At 36.3% G+C, this 20153-nt stretch overlaps 1 protein-coding gene across 2 annotated transcripts in view; it reads right to left on the reverse strand.

The window, feature by feature from the left end:
• SEL1L3 (SEL1L family member 3) overlaps positions 1-20153 on the reverse strand; it is a 34499-nt gene that overhangs the window by 4266 nt on the left and 10080 nt on the right. For both annotated transcript variants that reach the window (XM_014262751.2, XM_005517792.3), the window contains exons 5-21: positions 19012-19127; positions 18186-18241; positions 17038-17170; positions 16315-16447; positions 15463-15609; positions 14840-15051; positions 13147-13326; positions 11829-11948; positions 11042-11182; positions 9802-9864; positions 8137-8313; positions 6449-6576; positions 5734-5817; positions 3424-3514; positions 3228-3312; positions 1392-1501; positions 6-133 (exon numbers count right to left, since the gene is read on the reverse strand). In XM_014262751.2, the coding sequence (XP_014118226.2) occupies positions 6-133; positions 1392-1501; positions 3228-3312; positions 3424-3514; positions 5734-5817; positions 6449-6576; positions 8137-8313; positions 9802-9864; positions 11042-11182; positions 11829-11948; positions 13147-13326; positions 14840-15051; positions 15463-15609; positions 16315-16447; positions 17038-17170; positions 18186-18241; positions 19012-19127 (2104 nt within the window). The remainder of the gene's footprint in view (positions 1-5; positions 134-1391; positions 1502-3227; positions 3313-3423; positions 3515-5733; positions 5818-6448; positions 6577-8136; positions 8314-9801; positions 9865-11041; positions 11183-11828; positions 11949-13146; positions 13327-14839; positions 15052-15462; positions 15610-16314; positions 16448-17037; positions 17171-18185; positions 18242-19011; positions 19128-20153) is intronic.

Genomic DNA, 20153 nt, shown 5'->3' on the forward strand with positions numbered 1-20153 from the left:
CTCACCTGTAATACAGTTCTTGAAGAAGTGATGTATTACTAGAATGCAATGCTTGATCAATTTCCAAGTGATCCAAAATATAGGAAGGTATGGAGTTGCCCTCTTCTATGACAAGGGCCAAATTGAAGAAACCCTAACAGTAAAAAAATGCACACTTTTTAAACATTAAATTTTCATATCTGAATTTAAGCACCAGGTATCTAAATAATTGTAACTTCCTTTCCTAAATTTGTTTAGCATAATGTGATATGCACCAAATAATTATGAGAGCCCTTTCTCCTAACCATATGCTCAGGTAAATAGCAAAAATGCAAAAGAAGCATTCAGATGTTGTGACACTGTTTTTTTAGCTCATATCCTTTTCCTGATGGTTTCTTTCTTATTTTCAGTTGCTCATTAAGCACAGTTACCATATCAAAATGTCATATTTTATCTCCTAGGGAAATACAGAGTGAAAACAGAAATTGATTTCTATTGTATTACTGTTCAATTCCCCTTCACACAGCTCTACAGATCAACAGAATCTGAATAGTGAAATTAAGAGCAGAAATTTCCTTCAGACAATTTGAGTCCTTAATCTTACAGTTTTGCTTATTTGGACAAGTCTTAGGCAATCCTGTGTCTCTTCAGAGTCAGGAAGATGAATACACATGAGACATTTTACAGGTTTCCCCACCACTTTGGCTTTCATGCTTTAAAGTAACTATGCATCTCCTCTTTCCTTTGCTAGTTTAGCAGTAATGTTATGTCCCAATAACCTCAAAACAGAACCAACCCATGCTACCTCTGATAAGTCACATACAAGACACTGCCTGGTGATATTGCCACAGAGACAGGGAGAACAGAATACTATACCCAGGAGGTGCAATAGGAGGGCCTGAGAACAGGAAACTCAGTGGTGAAACACTGCATGTCTTTGCTAATATACATGGTGTATTCTTTATTAAGCATTTTAAGATAAAGCCTTCATTAGCGAATAAAACTCACTCTGGGATTCACTTGGTATAATATACAAAGGGAAATGGGCCAGTCTTCTTTTTTTTTTAATCATAAAATGGCAGAGGATAGGACTAGAATACAACCCAGCAGTCTATTAATTCTTCCTCTTGCAATAGCAAAAACACTGAGTCAATTGTGCCAAGGGAAGGTAGCATTAAATTAGGCCATTTACCTCTAGCTTACAAAGCAGCCTAATTCTAGGACCATTCACCCATGCTAAGTTTATCTTCTATTATGAAACAGCAACTACTGACTCACAAGGTATTTTGAAATAATTGTAACTTATTCTAGTAGTATTCTTTGGTGCAGATGAGGCCAAGCAGAAGAACCAGTCACAGCTAAATTCTCAGACTGTTCTACACTCTGATGTTTTGCCATGACTGCAGACCCACCTGTGAATCACCCTCCAAGGCAGCCTGGGCATACATCCGCATGGAGAGCTCAAGGTCTTTACTCTGGTTCTGGTAACCATAGTAGTAGAAATCACCCATCTTCAAATAAGCTGTGGAAGAAACCAAAAACCAGGAAGATCATTTAGACTATTTATAGCAATAGAATTAACCAACTATTAATGTGATGGAGAAGTTAACAGTAATTCTATATAAAGCACAATATTAAAAAACAAATGTACTCTCTCTCTAATTGTCTCTGTGGCTACTTTATATCAGCCTCCTACTGAAAAGAATTATCCTGGATGAAATCTCTCATTGTTTCTCTAATGAATTTAGTGAGTGACATTGCTTTTACAAAAACAGAGGCTTGAGAGTCTTTATATAGCATTCCTTCTTCACTTGCTGAATCTGCCTTTGGACAACCTGAAGCTTTATTTAGTCAGATTAGACCTACTAAATTGATGAGGCTTAAAATCATGCCATCTATGTGTTTTCTCTGTACCTGACACTATGGTGGCTGAATCTTTCCCAAAAGTTATAGAATGCTGCTGCTGGTAATTTTATTAGTTTCAAATCCAACTCAACCCAGGACAACAGTAGGGTTACAATTTTCCTGTCCAGAAGGAAGCAATGCCCAGCAAATATTTTACAAACATCTTTCTGTGACATTGGACCATAATGAAATCCATCAAAAGAGAGGGCATTGACCCAGACAGGAGCAAGCATGATGTTGCACTAAGCTGTGCTATTGAATTCAAAAACTCCTATGGGTGTGTCTACACTTACCTGACCTAAGCTTTCCTCAAATGGTTTGAAACTCTTCTACACTTTGGCTTGTGCATCTATAGCAGCTCCCTAGAAATCCCATGAGTTTTTACAGTGGACTGAAATGGAATGACAGTCCCATCCTATGAGTCTGACCTCCAGAAGTTTTTCTAATGTAAGCTTGTACCAAAGGATCCACCAAAGGGTCAGCAAAACTACACCTTGCTAAGATGTCTACAAACTCTTCAGGAAAGCCAACAGTGTTTGTCAGCTCCTTTGGCTTCTGGCTATATCCATGTGGTATTCAGTTTCCACACATTTCCCACACTGTGTATTTAAATGAATAGCATGAACTATTTTCACACTCCACTTTTCCACATGCTTCTTACAAATCACTTAAATGCTGTTGTGAGACAATCAGATCAGTGTTTTTAAATATTCAGTAAAGCTTTCAGAGGCACCAAAATGACTTAGCTATGGAAGTCACAGATGTAGTAAAATTTAAGGCCTGAGGAATGTAACTTATTTGCAAATAGACCTTAGAGAATCCTTTAGTTCTCCAAGGTAAGCTCTGCCAATGTTGATAAACTCTGTACCCTAAGAGAAAAACTAGTAATAAATTAGATAAGGAATCCCTTAGCCTTTATTAGTTTCTCATGACTCAATTATGATATGGAAGTATATTTGCTTTTGGATTTTCCCTTTGATAAACCAAACAGCATGAGCTCCTAAGGTCTATTGCTTTTTTTCTTAAACTTTGAGTCAACTGCTCAGACTCCTAAATAACTAGCCCTTCCTCAGGGCTTAGCTTTTTTATTTTATTTTGTTAAATTTCTATCCATTTAATGCAATAAAAAGGAAATTTTCAGAAAACCCGTGCTGAAATACAACACTTAAATTACCTTTTTTCCCTTTATATTCATATCAAAATATGAAAAAGCAAAAGTATGATTAGTAGGAATTAATCTTCCCTCAACCTGCTTACTCATATATAAGTCATAACAAACACAGTTTTTGAAATTTAGAAAAAAAAAGTAAAATTAACATTTAGAAATAATTCTTTATACATACCAAATGATGGAGCATTGACTTGAGAAACAGAGAAATTGTAGTATCTCCAGACACAATCAGTTGCTAGGTATTTTCTTGCTAGGTCCTATAAAGAAAATAATTGGTGAATTCATATCCCAGGTAAGAGAACAATGACACACATTATCATTAACAAAGGCTCCTTTCAGGATAAGGAGTTATAATTTCATTTACTCACTGGTCTTTCTTCACAGATGTGTGCTAAATTTGACTGTGACACTTCAATCCCGGTTTCAGCTGCTAAAATGTAATGCAGCAGAGCTTCATGCCTAATGTTAGATAAAATAAATTAATGAAAAACCTTACAAAAATAACATGCATTTTAGTTACAGTTAAAAAAAACAAAAATCAAAAGCACTAAATAAATGTATAAAATTGTCTACAAGAAAAACTGTGGTACAAAGCTTAAGAGCAAGAGGCTGGGAAACCCATGCAACAGCGACATACACAGGCAATGCTTGGTGTAACCAGCCATGCTGGATCTCAAGAATTTGCAGCCCTTGCCCTCTTGCATTGAGGCTACTGGCTCCAGTGTGCATTTACTCCAAGTGCCAGACTGATGGGAAAGAAGAATTGATACTAAGCCAAATTTTCTATTTATATATTTCAGATAAAACATTCTTAAAAGACTCTACTTAAAAAAAAACCCTATAATTAACTTAACTGTGTATATATATCTGTCTAACATTCATCTGAGTATTTCTTTGGTATGCTTTACCTTTTATTTATGTGACTTTCTTGTCTTTTTAGACAGAGCTTTTTGAAAAAGGATTTGTCTATCCTTATATTTTAATGTATGAATAGATAAACAGTCTTGGTCCCTCTAAGGACTTTTTTCCTCTCACTGACTAAATCAAGTTGTAAAATTTAATATTGCATTTGCAGTATAGCAATTCAGTATTCTGATACTAGACGAGAGCATCTCTCATATTCTCTGGCACCCATCTACTCCATATTATGAAGACTACGCATTTAAAATTAAGAGGAAGTCTTTAAAATCACGTGTGTAGTTTTAAAATCCCAAGAGAGTAAAAAATCCCACTTGGTGTACTTTTTTCCTTCTGAAGTTTCCTATTAAAGAGTAGTGTTGCCAGTGATTTTCTTCTCCACAACACAAAGGTAAAACCATGGCAAGTTTCAGGGTTCAATGGCTGGTTTAACTGGAAGCTAACTGGAAGATATGGTAAATACACATTTGACTTCAACAGTAGCTGCTTAAGCAAAGCAACTTTAAATCAAATTGTGAAAGCAGTTGTTCTTACAAAACTGGCAGGTGTACCCTCCTGTTATCCAGCTACTTCTGCATTATTCTTGTACTTGCCCTGTACAAATATCTAGTACAAGAGAGATCTAGACTACAGAAGGAACTCAGGGGAAAGCTGGGAAATTGGTTGATCCTTATGTCTCAAAGGGCAACTAAGAAAAGAAATTACATTTACGACCTTTAAATCAATCTTTGAAGGTCCACCTATCGTGACAGACAGATGTGTTAAACACATGTCTGCAAATAATGACTGAAGAACACCTATTACTTGTACTTGGATGGATTAGCAGTGCAACAATTTATACCTATGCAATTTACACCCAGGCATCTCAAGTAGGACTCCAGGAGATTTCCCCCCCCCAGCTGCTGAGCCCAGACTTTCCAAAATCTAAATGCTCTGTCATCTGCCTGTGGACTGCAGGATGAACTGGGCAGAGCCACAGGCTTGCACAACAGCTGCTACAAAAATATCAACAGTTTTTCAGTGTTCGAAAGTGGGCTCAAGTCAAAAAAGAAATGTCTGTAACAGACTCAGTAAAAAGACACTTCTAGGTATGAGTTACTCCAGAACAGTCCACTGACAGTTTCTTGTAGAAAACAAGAAACACTAACTCAGTACTTACAGGGGAAAGCTGCAGGACTAAATGAGCCATTGTTTTAATCACGTATGACAGTCTGATGTTTGTACACACAATATCTGATGCTCATGCCTTGCTAAGATGGACCGTTAACCTGGACACTATTTTGAAACCTCTAGGCTGGCTCATTGGATATTACAGCCCCCTATTATATTTACACAAAAGACAGTATTAACCATACACAGAAAAAACAACAAATCTAATCCAGCAGCCGGTCTTTTCATGACACAGAAATATACAAAAGAGAGAAGGTAAAATACAAGATTTGTAACAGAGAGAACTGTAAAAGCAAAAGGTGTTCCTCTGGTTAATCCACTGCACATTACGCAAATATTATGGGATGAGAACCACAGTTGATACAACTATTTCACACTAAAATCTCCTTGGTTTTCACTTGATTCTGTCAGAATTGTTGAGTTGTATTTCAGATCAACTCCTCCTTCCCTTTATGTCAATGTATGTTTTGCAACTGATTTTTGTAGTGCTATTACTTTTTTTTCCTTTGAGGAGATGGTCCATTATAAACTATTTTATCTTGCTATACGTAAGTGAAAAATAGCAAATAAAGAGAACAGAAGAAACATACCATGAAAGTTCCAGATATGCATTGAGAGCTTTTCTGATTACATGACCTAAGTAGCCATTCTTCTCTGCAATGTGTTTTGCCCAGCTGTGGAATAGAAGAAACAAAAAATGAACGGTCATGCTTCACTAATGTTATTCCAACTCACACAGACTCAAAAAGCACAAAAGGTTATGGGATCACCATCTGACTTCTTCTGTAAGACAAACTATGGGACTTAACAGTAGTCACTACATCAATCCTGTAACTGTAATTGACTGAGAACATGAAGTCCATTCATCTCTATGAGTGTATTAGAAACAGCCTGTGTTTTTTTTCTCAGCAATGTTTTTTTAAAAAAACAAACATAAATTCTTGATGCTATCAAGAATTATATGCCTATTTTTTGATGCAAAATGCCAATTCTACCACATCACCAATAATTCTTGAAAAAAAACAAAAATAATGCGAGGCTTTGTTAGATACAACTTTTCAACAATCTCTCAGAGTTGTTCTGGAAAAAAAAAATACTAGAAGTACTCAATTATCTCTTAAAACCTACTGGTCATCTAAATAATACACATACTCATACAGATCAAATATTGCTGCAGAACCTTTTGCCATGAAGGTAAGCACTGTGAAGTACAAGGTGTCTAGGACACAGACTTAAAAATCACCAGTAAGCAAAATAACCACATTGGGAATATATTCTCCTTTAATAAATGGTCTCCTTACTTACATTACAGCTTTTTCTGGATCTCTAGGGAAGTCTTCCATATTTCCTGTGATGTAATACAGAGAGCATCTCAAAGTCCCCTCTATATGTCCTCCTTGGGCAGCTTTATAGAAATAGCGTGCAGCAACTGTCTGTGAAGAAACAAGACACAATTAGCAACTCTGCATTATTAATCTTTATTGAGATTTCTTCCTCAGGACTCATTTCATCAAAGGAACAAAAATAGGTAGCTGGATAATGAGGATAAGATAGTTAAACTACTTTTAATGTATTTAGATGAAATGAATTCTTTCTTCTAAATTTTTAATAGGCTTTAGAAAAAGTTTTGAAGAACATATATTAGGGTAATATATGGAATATCAAACAGAAGTGTCTAAATGTTTACCTAACACTCACTAACACAAAAATCTTAGCATATAACAAGCATATGACAAAAATAAAATTAGTTATTCACTAGTAGGAAGATTATTAAGGCATCCTGGAGAACAGAACTTTTGGACTTGTGATGCCAAATGAAGGCTGTGGACCAGGAGCAATTCTCTGTATGTTCAGCAGACCACAACCACAGTGCTCAAATCTTTGAAATTGGTTTATAAAAGATAAGACAGATTGAGTAAGCAGGGACAGAGCTACAGAAGTGGGAAGGCTGTGTGACTCCGCATTTTACCCTCAGGAACAGTAATCTGTAAAGTAAACCAAACCAGCATACAACCTGAAATAATTGATTTCAGGAAATTTTTAACCACCAATATATGTTTTCTGTTAGTGAGCATGGACTACACAGTCCTTCTTGCCATTTGCTTTGATGAATAAAGACACCTGGACACTTTTAGGTGTTCTCTTATAATCAGTTCACTCTGAAATGTGTATTTTGGTCCTTGGGGAAGGAAAATGTGTTTGCCAGATGCACATGTTGTTGAGCACTGCTGCTGTTGGCAGCAGAAATGCTCATTGTCTGGAGTATATCCAGATCTCAGAACTCAAAGGCCACACTGAAAGCATGTTTTAGCTCAAAGTATGAGGTCTGCTGGCATTTATTACAGTCTACCTCACTATACTTTTGCTGCTGTTCATATACTACCTAGTTAATTAAAAGAAATATAAATTAAGTAGACCATTCCTATTAAGGGAAAATCTATTTTGCACATATGTTAATGGGTTCTGTCACAGAAAAACAAAATAAAATACTGCTGTATACCAGGACTGTATCAAACAGTTAAATTTTCAAGTCTGGATTGGAGGCCTCTCACTGCAGTTCTGAGGCTCACAGAAGCTATGTGAACACAGCATAGCTATGAGTTCATGAGTTCAGGGACAAGGTTCTGCTGCCTTCAGTTATTGTGGAATCCCTTCCCTATAAACTTTTCAATTCAAAACTGAGAACCCAAAAGGTCACATGATGTGAGATCACACACTATCCTTCCTGGCTGCTGTCACTGGAAGGAGTAAAACCTGCACCTGGTTTGTTTCTAAATCAAAAGAATACAAACACATGCATATAATTTTGACTGAGATATTTGAGCAACATCTCTCTCCCTAAGCAACCTGACTGAATCCCCCAGTAAAATCCTTCTTTATGATAAAAGGTGACAAAATCCAACTTAGGGTGATCAGAGCAATATCGAGAATGGGGCAAAAACTTCTGAATTGGGCCCTAATGTAAGAAATAGTTCCATTAAATATTTACTCACTTGATTTCTACCAGGTACTCCTGGGTAAATCCCATCCAAATACAGGACACCGAGGTTGTATGATGCATCTGGATTTCCCAGTTCTTCAGCAATTAACCAGTGTTCAGCTGCTTTTCTATAGTCTCTTTTAAAATTGTGGAAATACCATCCTAATCCATTCACTGCCTGGGGCAAGCCCTTAGGGAAAAGAGCAGTCTCAGGTCATACATTTAATTCTGCTTTTTGTTACTTCTGGGAATAGGGGTTATAAAGCCTTTTTTCCCCACTACTTTCATCTGTGGCCTCATATATAGAGTGAGGAATAAGACTTCAGAGCCATCTTATATTCTACAGAGTCTCAGCCATGTGCTGACTTTCATTTGTTGACAAGAACAAATTTTGAGTATTTTTCCCCTTTCTCCTCTTCAAAGCCAAACAAGACACTTATTCTTGTGAACTCCCAGAAACCGGTTGAGAGGATTAGCAATCAAAAATCCCACTTCTTTTAAACTAGAACATTTCCTTGAGAATAAATAGAAAGCAATGAACACAGAATTACTTTGTAATGCTGCCTTCAAAATACATTTCAGATCTGCTTAAGATATTGCTACTTGTTACTCTTTGCATCTTGCAAAAGCATAAAAAATATAATATGCATAAAAAATAGCATACTTGTTATACTTTGCATCTTTACATCTTGGCTCAAGAGGAGAAAATCTTGAGACAGTTTTTATTTTTGTTGCAATGAGTCACCGCTTCCTTGCATAAACTGGTGGATCATATGGGGCTGTAAGTATGCCAGCAATGTTACTAACTTGCACATTAAAATGCAAAAGAAGTTAAACTTTTCAATAATTATGATGTTGTTTTTGTATAGAAAATATGCATTTGAACATAAGAATCCAAGTATCTGAGTTCAAGGAGAGTAAGGAAATTGACGTCTCTAGGAGTCTTCCAGGAAGCTGTTCCTCAGATCCTGAATCAAGGGAATTTTGATCACATCATAGAAGTCTCTCAGTTTATTTAAGCCTTTCCCAAACAGACAGTAGAACAGATAGTCTCTCCTGTTTCAAAGGAATCACAGAACTGGCACAAATCTTTTCTGACAGCAGTCAGAAATCCTACTGATAGTAGTGAAATCCTACTGTCATAATCAGTAATTTAACTCATTCTGGTTCTCAGAGCTAGGAATGTGTTCAAGGTCTAGATACTCTTTCATTTTTATTCTAAGGACCAGATCATGGCCTGGGTAACCTGGCTGTCTTAGAACATTAAATGGGAGTGAGGCTCGCTCCTCTGCTCTGTGGTGCCTGTCAATGTTTCTCCCTACTATGGAAAAGAAACCAGGAGACTTTGGGACATCCAGGTCTTCTCCATTAATGCTCAGGAATATGAGGCAAAAACATACTCCTGGATCAAATATTCACTTTGTAACTCACTTAAGTAACACCAAGTTCCAAAAGATGTAAGTAGAGAGAATTCCTTCACAGAAATTTTGGCTGATTTTGAGTGGTCTAGTCTCCCAACTTGGGAAAACAAGGCTTTCACCGCTCACGGTGATGACACTGGAAGAAGCAAGCAGTATTGACACAGAATTATGGCAACAGGCATTTTATATAAGTCAGAGTTCATTGTTATTAGCACCTAGTACAGAACTACTACAATAAATTATTTATTGTATTTTACCTTGGCTGCTGCTTTCTTCATCAATTCCAATGCAAGTTTTATATTCTTTTTCACACCTTGACCCTAGGAAACGGATATGTGAAACAATCATTGTTTACAAATGCAGGGTGATAAAAATTCACTTATACACATCCAAAATGCCTTTTAATATTTATACTATTATCTAATGTCATTCAGCTGTAAACAGTTATAACAAAACAAGCAGTTTTGTGTTCATCCATCCTTCACAGCTTTACAAAATCTCAGCGATTCAGTCTAGAAACAATTATCTCATCAGTATATTCAAGTGATTTTTATGAGTAAATAATATTACAGATATTTTTAAATTTATATTTAATATATTATATATATAATATATATACTTATATTATTTTAGATAGATATATTTATATATTATATTATTAGATATTTTTAATTTATATTTAATTTTGAGCAACTAAAGAAGAATGAATAGCATTCAAAGGGGCATAGGTTATGCACAGTTTGGCAGTGAGTAAGAGCTCTCAGCTCTCCTGAAAAAAGATATTAGTGTCTCTAGAGGAAATACACAGATGTCATGCTTATGATGTCCACATAAAATAATTCTAGACACAGGTAAAACAGATTATGTGTGCTCAAAATTAACACAAGCAACACTTAAGCAAGCATTTTCTAGAGAAAATGTCAAAGGAATGAGATGAAGACCTAACAGTTCCTCACCAGTATTTCGAAGCTTTAGTGCATGAACGTCTTATGGGTGACATCACTTCGCTGATACACCTTATTTGACTCAGGTGAGGTCATGCCTCAGTTTAACATCTTCTGTCTACTGCTTCTAGCAGGGAAAAACTAACTGCACGCAGCAATAATTTAATTCGAACTTAAAAAGCCATGCTAATAAAGGGTTCTGTTCTACAAAAGGATCAAACTTTTATCTACATCTCTACACCAAAGCCTATGCCTACTAGCTGGTTGGATTCTTGAGGTGACAAGACACTAGGAAAAATCTGGATCCACAATTTGGGTGATATTTTGATTCTGAATATGGCTAGGAAGAAAGTAATTAGACTGTTTCTAACTTGCTCTTTTTAAAACTTTTGTGCCTTTTTGGTACAATATTAGCTTCGTACCTATTGATTGCTTTTCAGAGTAAATCTAAAAGCACTTGTATACACTCTTACCCTGTGTCACTGCAGATAACTTAGAAACATCATGTTATAAGAACAATTATTTTGAAGTGAAAACATGAAATATGACTTACCTTAAACAACACAATGGCGTAATCATATATTAACACTGGATCTTCTGTTTCTATTGCACCCTTTGCATACCATTCAATTGCGGCTTCAGGATTTTTTGCCACTCCTTGTTGACCCCAAAACAGCATCTGAGCCAAACGTTGCTAAAAGAAAACAACTTAAGCAGTAATGCTATAAATGCTAATATTGAAACTGGAATTGCAGGAGCTGACTTTTTCAGGCTTAGATGCATTTCAGATGTGAGAATAAACAAGTATCCACCCTCAACAGTTTGAAAACAACTGTTTAACAGGAATATTCAGAGAGCTTTTCAGTGGTGGAATGTACTGATCCTAACTCTACAGCAGGCTTATTTCTACAGCTGTCAGCATCATAGAAGTCTAGACTGATTTAAGTGCAGAGATAAGGGATAGACAGATTTGGTGCATATAAATGGCTTGGTATTACAATATATTACTACTGGTCTCAGAGCAGCAGCAGTAATTGCAACATGTCAAATACAAAGCCAGGGAAAAGGATTAGAGACAGAGGTTGCCAACACTTGAAAACTATTCCCTTCTGCCTTGCATCCTTGTTATGGTCTTTGCATGGTTACTGGCTATTACTGAACAGGAGCATGAGAAATAGTCCAGGCTTGGAAAAAAGGAAGCAGTTCTGGGTGGAAGGAGAAAATGTCTGTCCACTCTCCTCTGCAGTTTTCCTACGTCGTCTAGGTATTAATACTAATGTACTCAGGTACATTCCTGAGTGTATTTAAAACCAAAAATGGGGAAATTTATTACTTTATACCTGTGCAGCAGCATTTCCTCTTGTTGCTTCATGTTTTAACCACATAAAGACATCACCATTTTCTTTTGTTTGAGCTTTTAGCAGTTCATCATCCATCAGTCTTATAGTTTCAACAAATGCCTGAAGAGCAGGTGAGCAGAAAAAAATTAACTTCCACATGAATTTCACAAAGTATTTCTACATCTGCAATCAGAATGAAAATGCTGTCCATTTCCTGCTCATCCCTAAAAATTCACCATCAGTTCTGGATTTTAACATTCTCATCACTCTTCTGATGCCCAGTGCATTAAGAACTATTGTTATATCCACTACAAAAAACATTTACTACTTTGTTCCAAAACTGCAAGTCCATTCTACACTGGAAAGATGTCAAGACACCAACAACTGAAAAAACCCTGAAAACCATCTTCTAATGCACTTAAAAATGGGTTTTAAATGCACTTAAAAATTACAAAAGGGGTTTTGAGTCTTTCAAGGCTTAAAAATTTCTATAGAAATTTCTTTCAAAATATTAAAAAAGGGCTGGCAGAAAGCTTGATAAAGACCTGACCCACAGCACTCTTACCTAGGTAAGTCTGCCCATTTTTAGCGCTTCAGCAATTAAAATCTCTCTATTTTTTTGTACAATAATCATGCTTTCTGATAAGTCAGGATTCTAGCACTAACCTACTTTGCAAATTCTTTATTTGCAAATTAAAATGCAAATTTTACATTTGCATTTACAAATGCCTATTCTTTACAAAAAAAGTTGTGTTACTTCCTGTTTAGGAGCTTATTCTAAAATAATTTTATTGTAACTTTATCAGATAACTATTTAATAACTAAGTCATTACATTTGATTATAGAAAAGGTTTAAGTATGGAGAGGACAATTCATCTTCTGCAGGAACTTTATGATGTCTGTTGAAATAGCAGATCAGCTGCTTAATAAACACATCCAATTATATTAATAATTAAAAATCTGAGTGAGGATTTAGGGGCCAAGAATAAGGCTTGGACTTCTATTAGAGACAGGCTTGTGGACAATTCTGAGGACTTGAGACTGATTTTGATTTTCATTCCCCCTTCCTAAGAAACACAGTAATAATACCCACATATAATTTGGGGGATTTTGTAACAATCATTGGATCATAGAATGATTTGGGCTGGAAGGGACTTTTAAAGACTTTTTTAGTCCAACATGCCTGCCAAAGGGAGGGACACGAATCAGATAAGCAAATATTTGTAAATCAAGACAAAAATCTTCTGGCCCCATAAATATGGATATGAAAAATAACTTGGACAGAAAACAAATTCAGATACACTTAAAACTCTTTTACCTGTTCCCCTTTTATGTTGTGTTGATCCAGGGATGTCTTTATTGCAATATTGCTATAATAAGCATATGACAGCTCCAAATCAAGTGGATAGTTATTAATGCCTTGGTAATGTTTATAGCCAAGATTCATCACAGAAAGTCTCTCATTCCCCTGAGCACCAACCAAACTGTACAGCAGTCCCTGGCAAAAATCAACATAAACAAGCGTAAAGTTGCTGCACATCTCACAAGTTAAGCACTTTGCAGAAGATTTACAGGAAACAGAATGTTCATACTGGTAGCTGATATAATAGCTGTATCATGTAAACACAGTTACAGAAGCAAACACAGCCATAAAGTGGTCAAAATGTCTTATGTTTGCACAGAAACACTTGAAAGAAAAACTAGGCTCTAAATACTTTTCAAATATTGCGTTTATTCTGTCATCTCTAAGTGTGCAGCAATTTTTAATGTCATTTTACTACAGTATTATTTACACTCTGATGCTTTTTATACTCAGCAGTGACTTAAATAGTCCCACTGATGCCAGCTAGAGTTTTCACACTGAATTCTGTGGAAACATATGGCAGCTAACAGTATTTGAGAATCTTACCCTAGGGATCTGACAGGACTAGCTGGATGGAATCTATGGCTGATAAGGTTTCAGCACAAATTTCCTTGAGGTACATGGTAATTGGTCTATGCACTACACATGTGCCAAAAAACATTTTCAGCACTACTATTATTTTTCACCTGCACAGTAAGAAAACCAGTGGAGTCCCGCCTGTGCTGGGCATTGAATTGTTTCCTACACTACCTGAAGCAGATCCAATGATGAAATTACTTAGCCTTCATAATAAGAACTATATACTCTATAATTAGGGTATAATAAAGGTTCCTATCTAAGGTTTCTTGATTTTGAAGAATTGCAGGTGAGCTTTGTCTCTGATTAGCTTGTCAGGGGTTCTTCTGACTTAAGGTCTGTAACCACAACAGACAGAGCTGCTATTCTTTATGAGTGTTTTCTATTATACTATTATATCACAATTAAATATCTGTTGCTAATTTTAGTGTTGCCTTCTTCCCCAGACATATAAACACCTTCCCTTTATTTGACCTAGAACACATTGAAACATTTCAGTTATTTGCAACCTGACTAAGAGGTCAGGAGTTCTCAAACTCTGCAGCTGCTCAGTTGAAGCACAGTCACTTTTTTACAAAAGAAAACTGCTCTACTTTGGTTACCCTTGCTCATTTGACCATAATATACTCAGTGTCACATTTTTGCACACTCTAAAATCAGACTTCTTTCCTGACTGTGCTATGCAACCTTTCCACTTTAGATCTGCCTGACCAAGACATTTTTCCTACCTGTCTTCAAATGACTGTGGATCACTCAAGAGCTCTTACTCATCCTGGCTCCACAGTGACTAGGCAAAGCAGTACTTTATGCTGTTCACTTTACTACCATCTTTACTATATCACTCATTTCATTGTTCTGCTTGAGCAGGATCAAGAGTCCCACCATCAGGCCTTCATAAAGATATCACTGCCATCAAGGTATTTATTAGTAGCTTTATTGGAGAATCCCTGCAACCACCACCTGGATCTGAGGGCCATTTCACTTTCTTTAATTCAATGGATCATCCCATTTCTTAACTGTCTTTAAAGGTAATTAATTCCACAGACATAACAGAACATGTTAAATATAATACCTTTATACGATCCACAGACACACCAAACCCTGTTTCAAATATAACTGCAAGGAAATAGGAAGCCTTATGGTATCCACAACAACTGGAATCCACCAGGAGAGGGACAGAAGATCCCAAACTGCTGAGGCCATTGGCATTGGAGAGACCTTTTACAACCTTCTCAAATATCCTCCGGCCAACTTCTACAACTGTATCACTTCCATCTCCTAACACTAAAAATAAAATATAGGACACACAGTTATTGCAAGAGTTAAAATTAGGAACCAACTTCCCCAGAAACTGAGTAACAGACAGAACAATAGATTCTGTTATTTCTCAAGCTGAATGGTATTTTCAATGCAGATTAAATTCCTAGAGACACAAGGTATTAATGAATATGCAGGGTGAATAAAAATCCAAAAGACCATCTCAAAGTAACTAACGACTAAAAACATAAGGTTATTTCTATAATTCCTTCTACCTAATAAGCCATACTATCATCTGCAGCATATTGCAACATATATGCCACATAACACTCCTTTATTACGTTAGCTAATATGAAAAAAATGGTCAAATGATACTAAACTAAGCAATAAATATTGTTGAGTTATTTCAGAACAATTTGAAAAAAGAAACACTATTACCATCTGGACTACTGAAATCCATCTCTTGTAACAGTTGGAACAAAGTGTGGTACTTTTCCCTTAGCTCTTTTCCCCACATGAAAGCATCACATTTAGATTTTTCTCCATACTTGTGGATCAACTCCAAATAATAGTTTTCATAGTAACCTACAGAAAATGACATATTTAAGACATGAAAGCTGACTTTTTCGTCTTGAAAACAGGACCATTTTTCTGACAGAAAAGAAGAAATTTCTAGTAAACTAAAAATTTACAGACAAGATGAGCACACCCTTAACAAGAAGCTAAAAACTCATCCAGCTAGCACAGGCCACTTAAATACATTTAGATTTCTTCTTCCATACTCTGGTCACAATGCATTCAATTGAATTCAAATTAGAAACACAAGCTAGTTTTCAGCACACATTTAAGCTATGTCATTCTCCTTTCACCAAAGTGGACTCTTTGGTAGAAACCTGTTAATTACTGAATGTTAGGCAACTGTGGCAGAAACATTCTAGCAAAATCCACCCATTTTCCTTTAGGGTCATCTTGAAAATGAAATGGAAGAAAGGCAATTGCATAGTGTACATGAAAGCTGGAGAGTATTTCTTTGTCCCCTTACGCACCTGGATTATTAAAGAAGCCATATCAAGATAATTTAAGTTTTTATTCCATAACACAGAAGTATTTCCAGAGATGAAACCCCAGTTCTAGCTACCATTAATGAGACAAAACTCTTCAAATTGCATTTTTTTCTTGTTACGGCTGAATTTAATTTTACATTGATGATCAATATCCAGATTGTTAAAGGAAAGAAAACAGGTCTCCAAAGATGTCAGTTTAAAATTCATGTCATAGACCAACACTTACAGCTGCTGTGTGTTTTTTCGCCTTGCCTTACAATGTATCTGTAATCATAAACTATTTCTTGAATTTCCATACATCTCTCGTAGTAAAGTTCAATTTGTTCCACTGTGTCTTTGTCATGAAGAGGATTAGAAATCTGTAAAAAGGCAAATGATGGATAAATGGAAGTCCCAATATCTGTTGTTGTGTATGCTCAACTAGAAAGATGCATTGTACACAAATAACAAAAGGAAACAGTTTGTTCAATACAATCAACTTATCTGGCACATCATATTAGTGTGTCAGACAACCTGATGCTGGCCACAGTAGACCACTGTCTATTTAAATGGTCAGCATAATTGAAAAATCACAAATGAATTTCCAAAACTGACCAAACCCATGTAACTTTTACCATCAGTTTTATCAAAACCATAGATTAATCAAATGTATTCAACACTGTATCATCAGAAATTCTGGGAAAAAAGCAATAATGAAAATATGTCCTTATTATAGGTTTACAAACACTGCTTTACACACTCATTTCCCAAAGTATTATCTTTTAGCATTTGAAATGGTGACTAATATTTCTAGATTTCAACAGAAAATTATCATGTATGACATATGTTCCCAGATACTATTGTGCTTCAAAGCTAGTTTATCACTTGATAAGCGCTCCATCCAAAAAATGAAATATAGTCAGAGTTGGCTGCTAATATTTCAGCATTTCCAAGTAGTGCTTTTGCTTACCTGTTCTGTTTCCAGCACATTGAGGCGATAGTACTTCACGGGTCCAAAGAATGCTTCAATACCATTTACATACCCACTCCCTCCAAGAACGAAGTATCCAGCAGTGTCATCATAATAGAAATCTTCCCTAAAACTTGAGAACATGAAAGAGAAGTAAGCTGACTATCTAGAGGTACTGTGAAAGAAGAAAGAGAAATTAGTATTTCTCAGAATTTTTGCAACTGACAGTCTTAAGCTTATTTCAAGTATCTTTTTCTTTTGTTATTTGATCATTCTCAAAATCTACTCTGCAATTTAGTGTGATAAATTATGGAGTAAATATAACAAATCCCTTGTCTACAAAAATATTAAACCAGCAGGGTGTTTTATTTTTCTGACCTGTAAGTATGTTTTGATATTTTATCTATCATTAGTCAACCTCAATTTTTTTCAGTTTCACCTTTCTCTTTCACTTTTCTAAAATCAGCATATGAAAATTTAACTTATCCGTCTCCTGGAGTTATCATCTGCAACTTATCAATTTCTGGATTTAAAGCATTAGCAGAGAAGGAAAACTCCCAAAGTCAGCCATGCAGTTCACTGTTACGTTGTTCATGTATTAACAGTGACATTTTTTAAATTATTTGTACAAGAAAGAGTCCATCTTAAATTATAGTGCAAGAAATTAACTAAAAATCCATTTAAAAAATATTCACTTGCTTAGAATAAAGGACAGAGCATGAATACTTTTGGTAGCAATTTTGCTCTCTAACTAAGCAAAGCAAGTAAACATTTCCTTGTTGAAATACTACCCCTCACAGCAACAGTAAAACTAGACTTCTGTAAGGCCAAAAGTTCATTTGAAGACTGATCTTAATGCCACTGACCTGCCAATCAGTTTTTAGTGAGGGTTATCAGACTCTAGTACTAGATCATGCACCACGTTAACTCACAGCATTAACAAAAATAGTCAGCTTGTGCTTAATGTAAGCACAGTAAAGCTTACATTTAATTAAAAAAACTGGTTTTGAAAGCAAAGTAGAAAAAGACCACAGACATTTTCAAAATCAATTAGAATCTCAGTTACAAACTTGTGCTGTTCTTCTCCCATTCTCTGTATCTGAACATACACACACATATTACTCCACAAAGGGGAAAATGCTGCTTACGTAAAAGATTGATGATGATATCTTTTCAAATTCTTCCCAACACTGCTTACTTCGATCTAAAAGAGCACAAAATATTAATTACAATAAAAGAAATTCTATAGGGTACATCTATTACAGTATCCAGTTACTCCAGGGGAGCTTTAAATTGGAAGTTAGGAAATATTTCTTCACTGAAAGGGTTGTCAAGCACTGGAACAGGCTGCCCACGTTAATTGTGGAGTCACCATCCCTGGAAGCGTTCAGGAAACAAGTGGATGCGGCACTCAGTGCTGTCGTATTAATTGATGGTGGTGTTTGGTCAAAGGTTAGACTTGATAATCTTTGAGGTCTTTTTCAGCCTTAATGATTCAATGATTCTTGTTGATCCACAGCCCAAAGTCCCTCTCCCCAGGGCTGTTCTCAACCTACTCTCTGCCCAGCCCGTGTTTGTGCTTGGGATTCCCCTGACCCAGGTACAACACTTCGCACTTGGACTTGTTGAACATCACAAGGTTCACATAGGCCCACCTCTCAAGCCTGTCCAGGTCCATCTGGATAGCATCCATCCCCTCCAGCATCTCAACTACACCACACAGCTTGGTGTCATTAGAAAACTTGCTGAGGGTGCACTCAGTCCAACTCAATCAATCGAAGTTGATTTCCCAAAGCTGGATGGTCTGAACACCCCCACACAACTTCTAGTGTTAGATTTTTCATTCTTTTGCTATGAGAGCATGTACAATTTACAATATTTCTCTCAGCCTCAGCTATTAAGGAGTTTGTCAGAGCCATAATCAAATTATACAGATTTCAGCCTTGATCCTGTAATTCAAGGTAGCAAGAATACCTGTCCACCCTTAAAAGAGAGATCCAGTCGAAACCACTGCTTCAGAGGAAGGCTGAAGCTAGTTTTCACTGCAAGGTCATCCCCTCTCATGAGATGCATCTGAATATGCACATAACCTGAAGGAAAGAAGGAAGAAATAAAGGAAGAAAAAGGAACTAAACACCATAGAAACATTAAGAATGGGTTTACTAACATGTTGTTCACAGCAATTCTGTCCTCTTCATCACTAACAACAAAAATCTGGGCCCTCACCAGGCCAAACATCAGCTCTCAGACCATTCCACAGACAGTGCTCCACATTTCAGTTACACATCTCAGATGCTGATGCTCAGGCTCCCACATGAAACCAGACTGAAAACCAGGGTTAGACTAAATAGACTAAACCTAAGACAAACAGGGAGGCTGTCACAGTTGATCTCAAATATCAGAAGGCAGTGTGACTTGCAGTAAACAGCAGAAGGGATCAGTAAACAATGACATCCACTCAGCACTCAATTGGTGGTACATGACTGCAATGGTCAAGTACAAGATGACTCCACCCTCCACTTCTTGGACCTGCAGAAGCTACACTCATGGTCTGAGCTTTTAGGACCAGAACAGGCTCTTATGATAATCTAGTCTAACACTGAGAATAAAACTGGCCCTAAAGCCTTGCCACGCAAATCTTGTATTAAGCTGATAACTTCCATATTTTTTGTTCTTCAAAGAAAAGCATCCAGTTTATAATGGAAAAATTAATTATTGAAATTGGCTACATGACAGAGAAAATGAAAATGACAAAAATAACAGAGAAGAAGTCAGTTGTCAAACTTGCAAAGGAGGAAAAAAAATGTATTATGAGAATGCCAGGTGTGCACTTTTAAAACTCTGCACGCTCATTTCCTCTGTGATCCTGTCAGCCAGCTCCCAGCCCTCTTCTGACAAGAACAGACCCCTGCTGCAAGTGTTACAAGACTAAGACAGTGCTTTAGAGCCTCTTAACTTTCTTCTGGATCAGGGAAATAGACTGGTTCTTGAACATTGCAATGAAGGCAAGACATTGAATGACTGACTTTTTCTGAGGCTACTTCAAATTATCAAAAATTTTCATGTTGTATATATATAGGAATTAAGATAAATTTAAAATAACACTTCAGTAATAA

Source organism: Pseudopodoces humilis, chromosome 6 (genome assembly GCF_049639895.1).
Source record: "Pseudopodoces humilis isolate 2021_Gansu_Grassland_sample_001 chromosome 6, ASM4963989v1, whole genome shotgun sequence".
NCBI lineage: Eukaryota > Metazoa > Chordata > Aves > Passeriformes > Paridae > Pseudopodoces > Pseudopodoces humilis.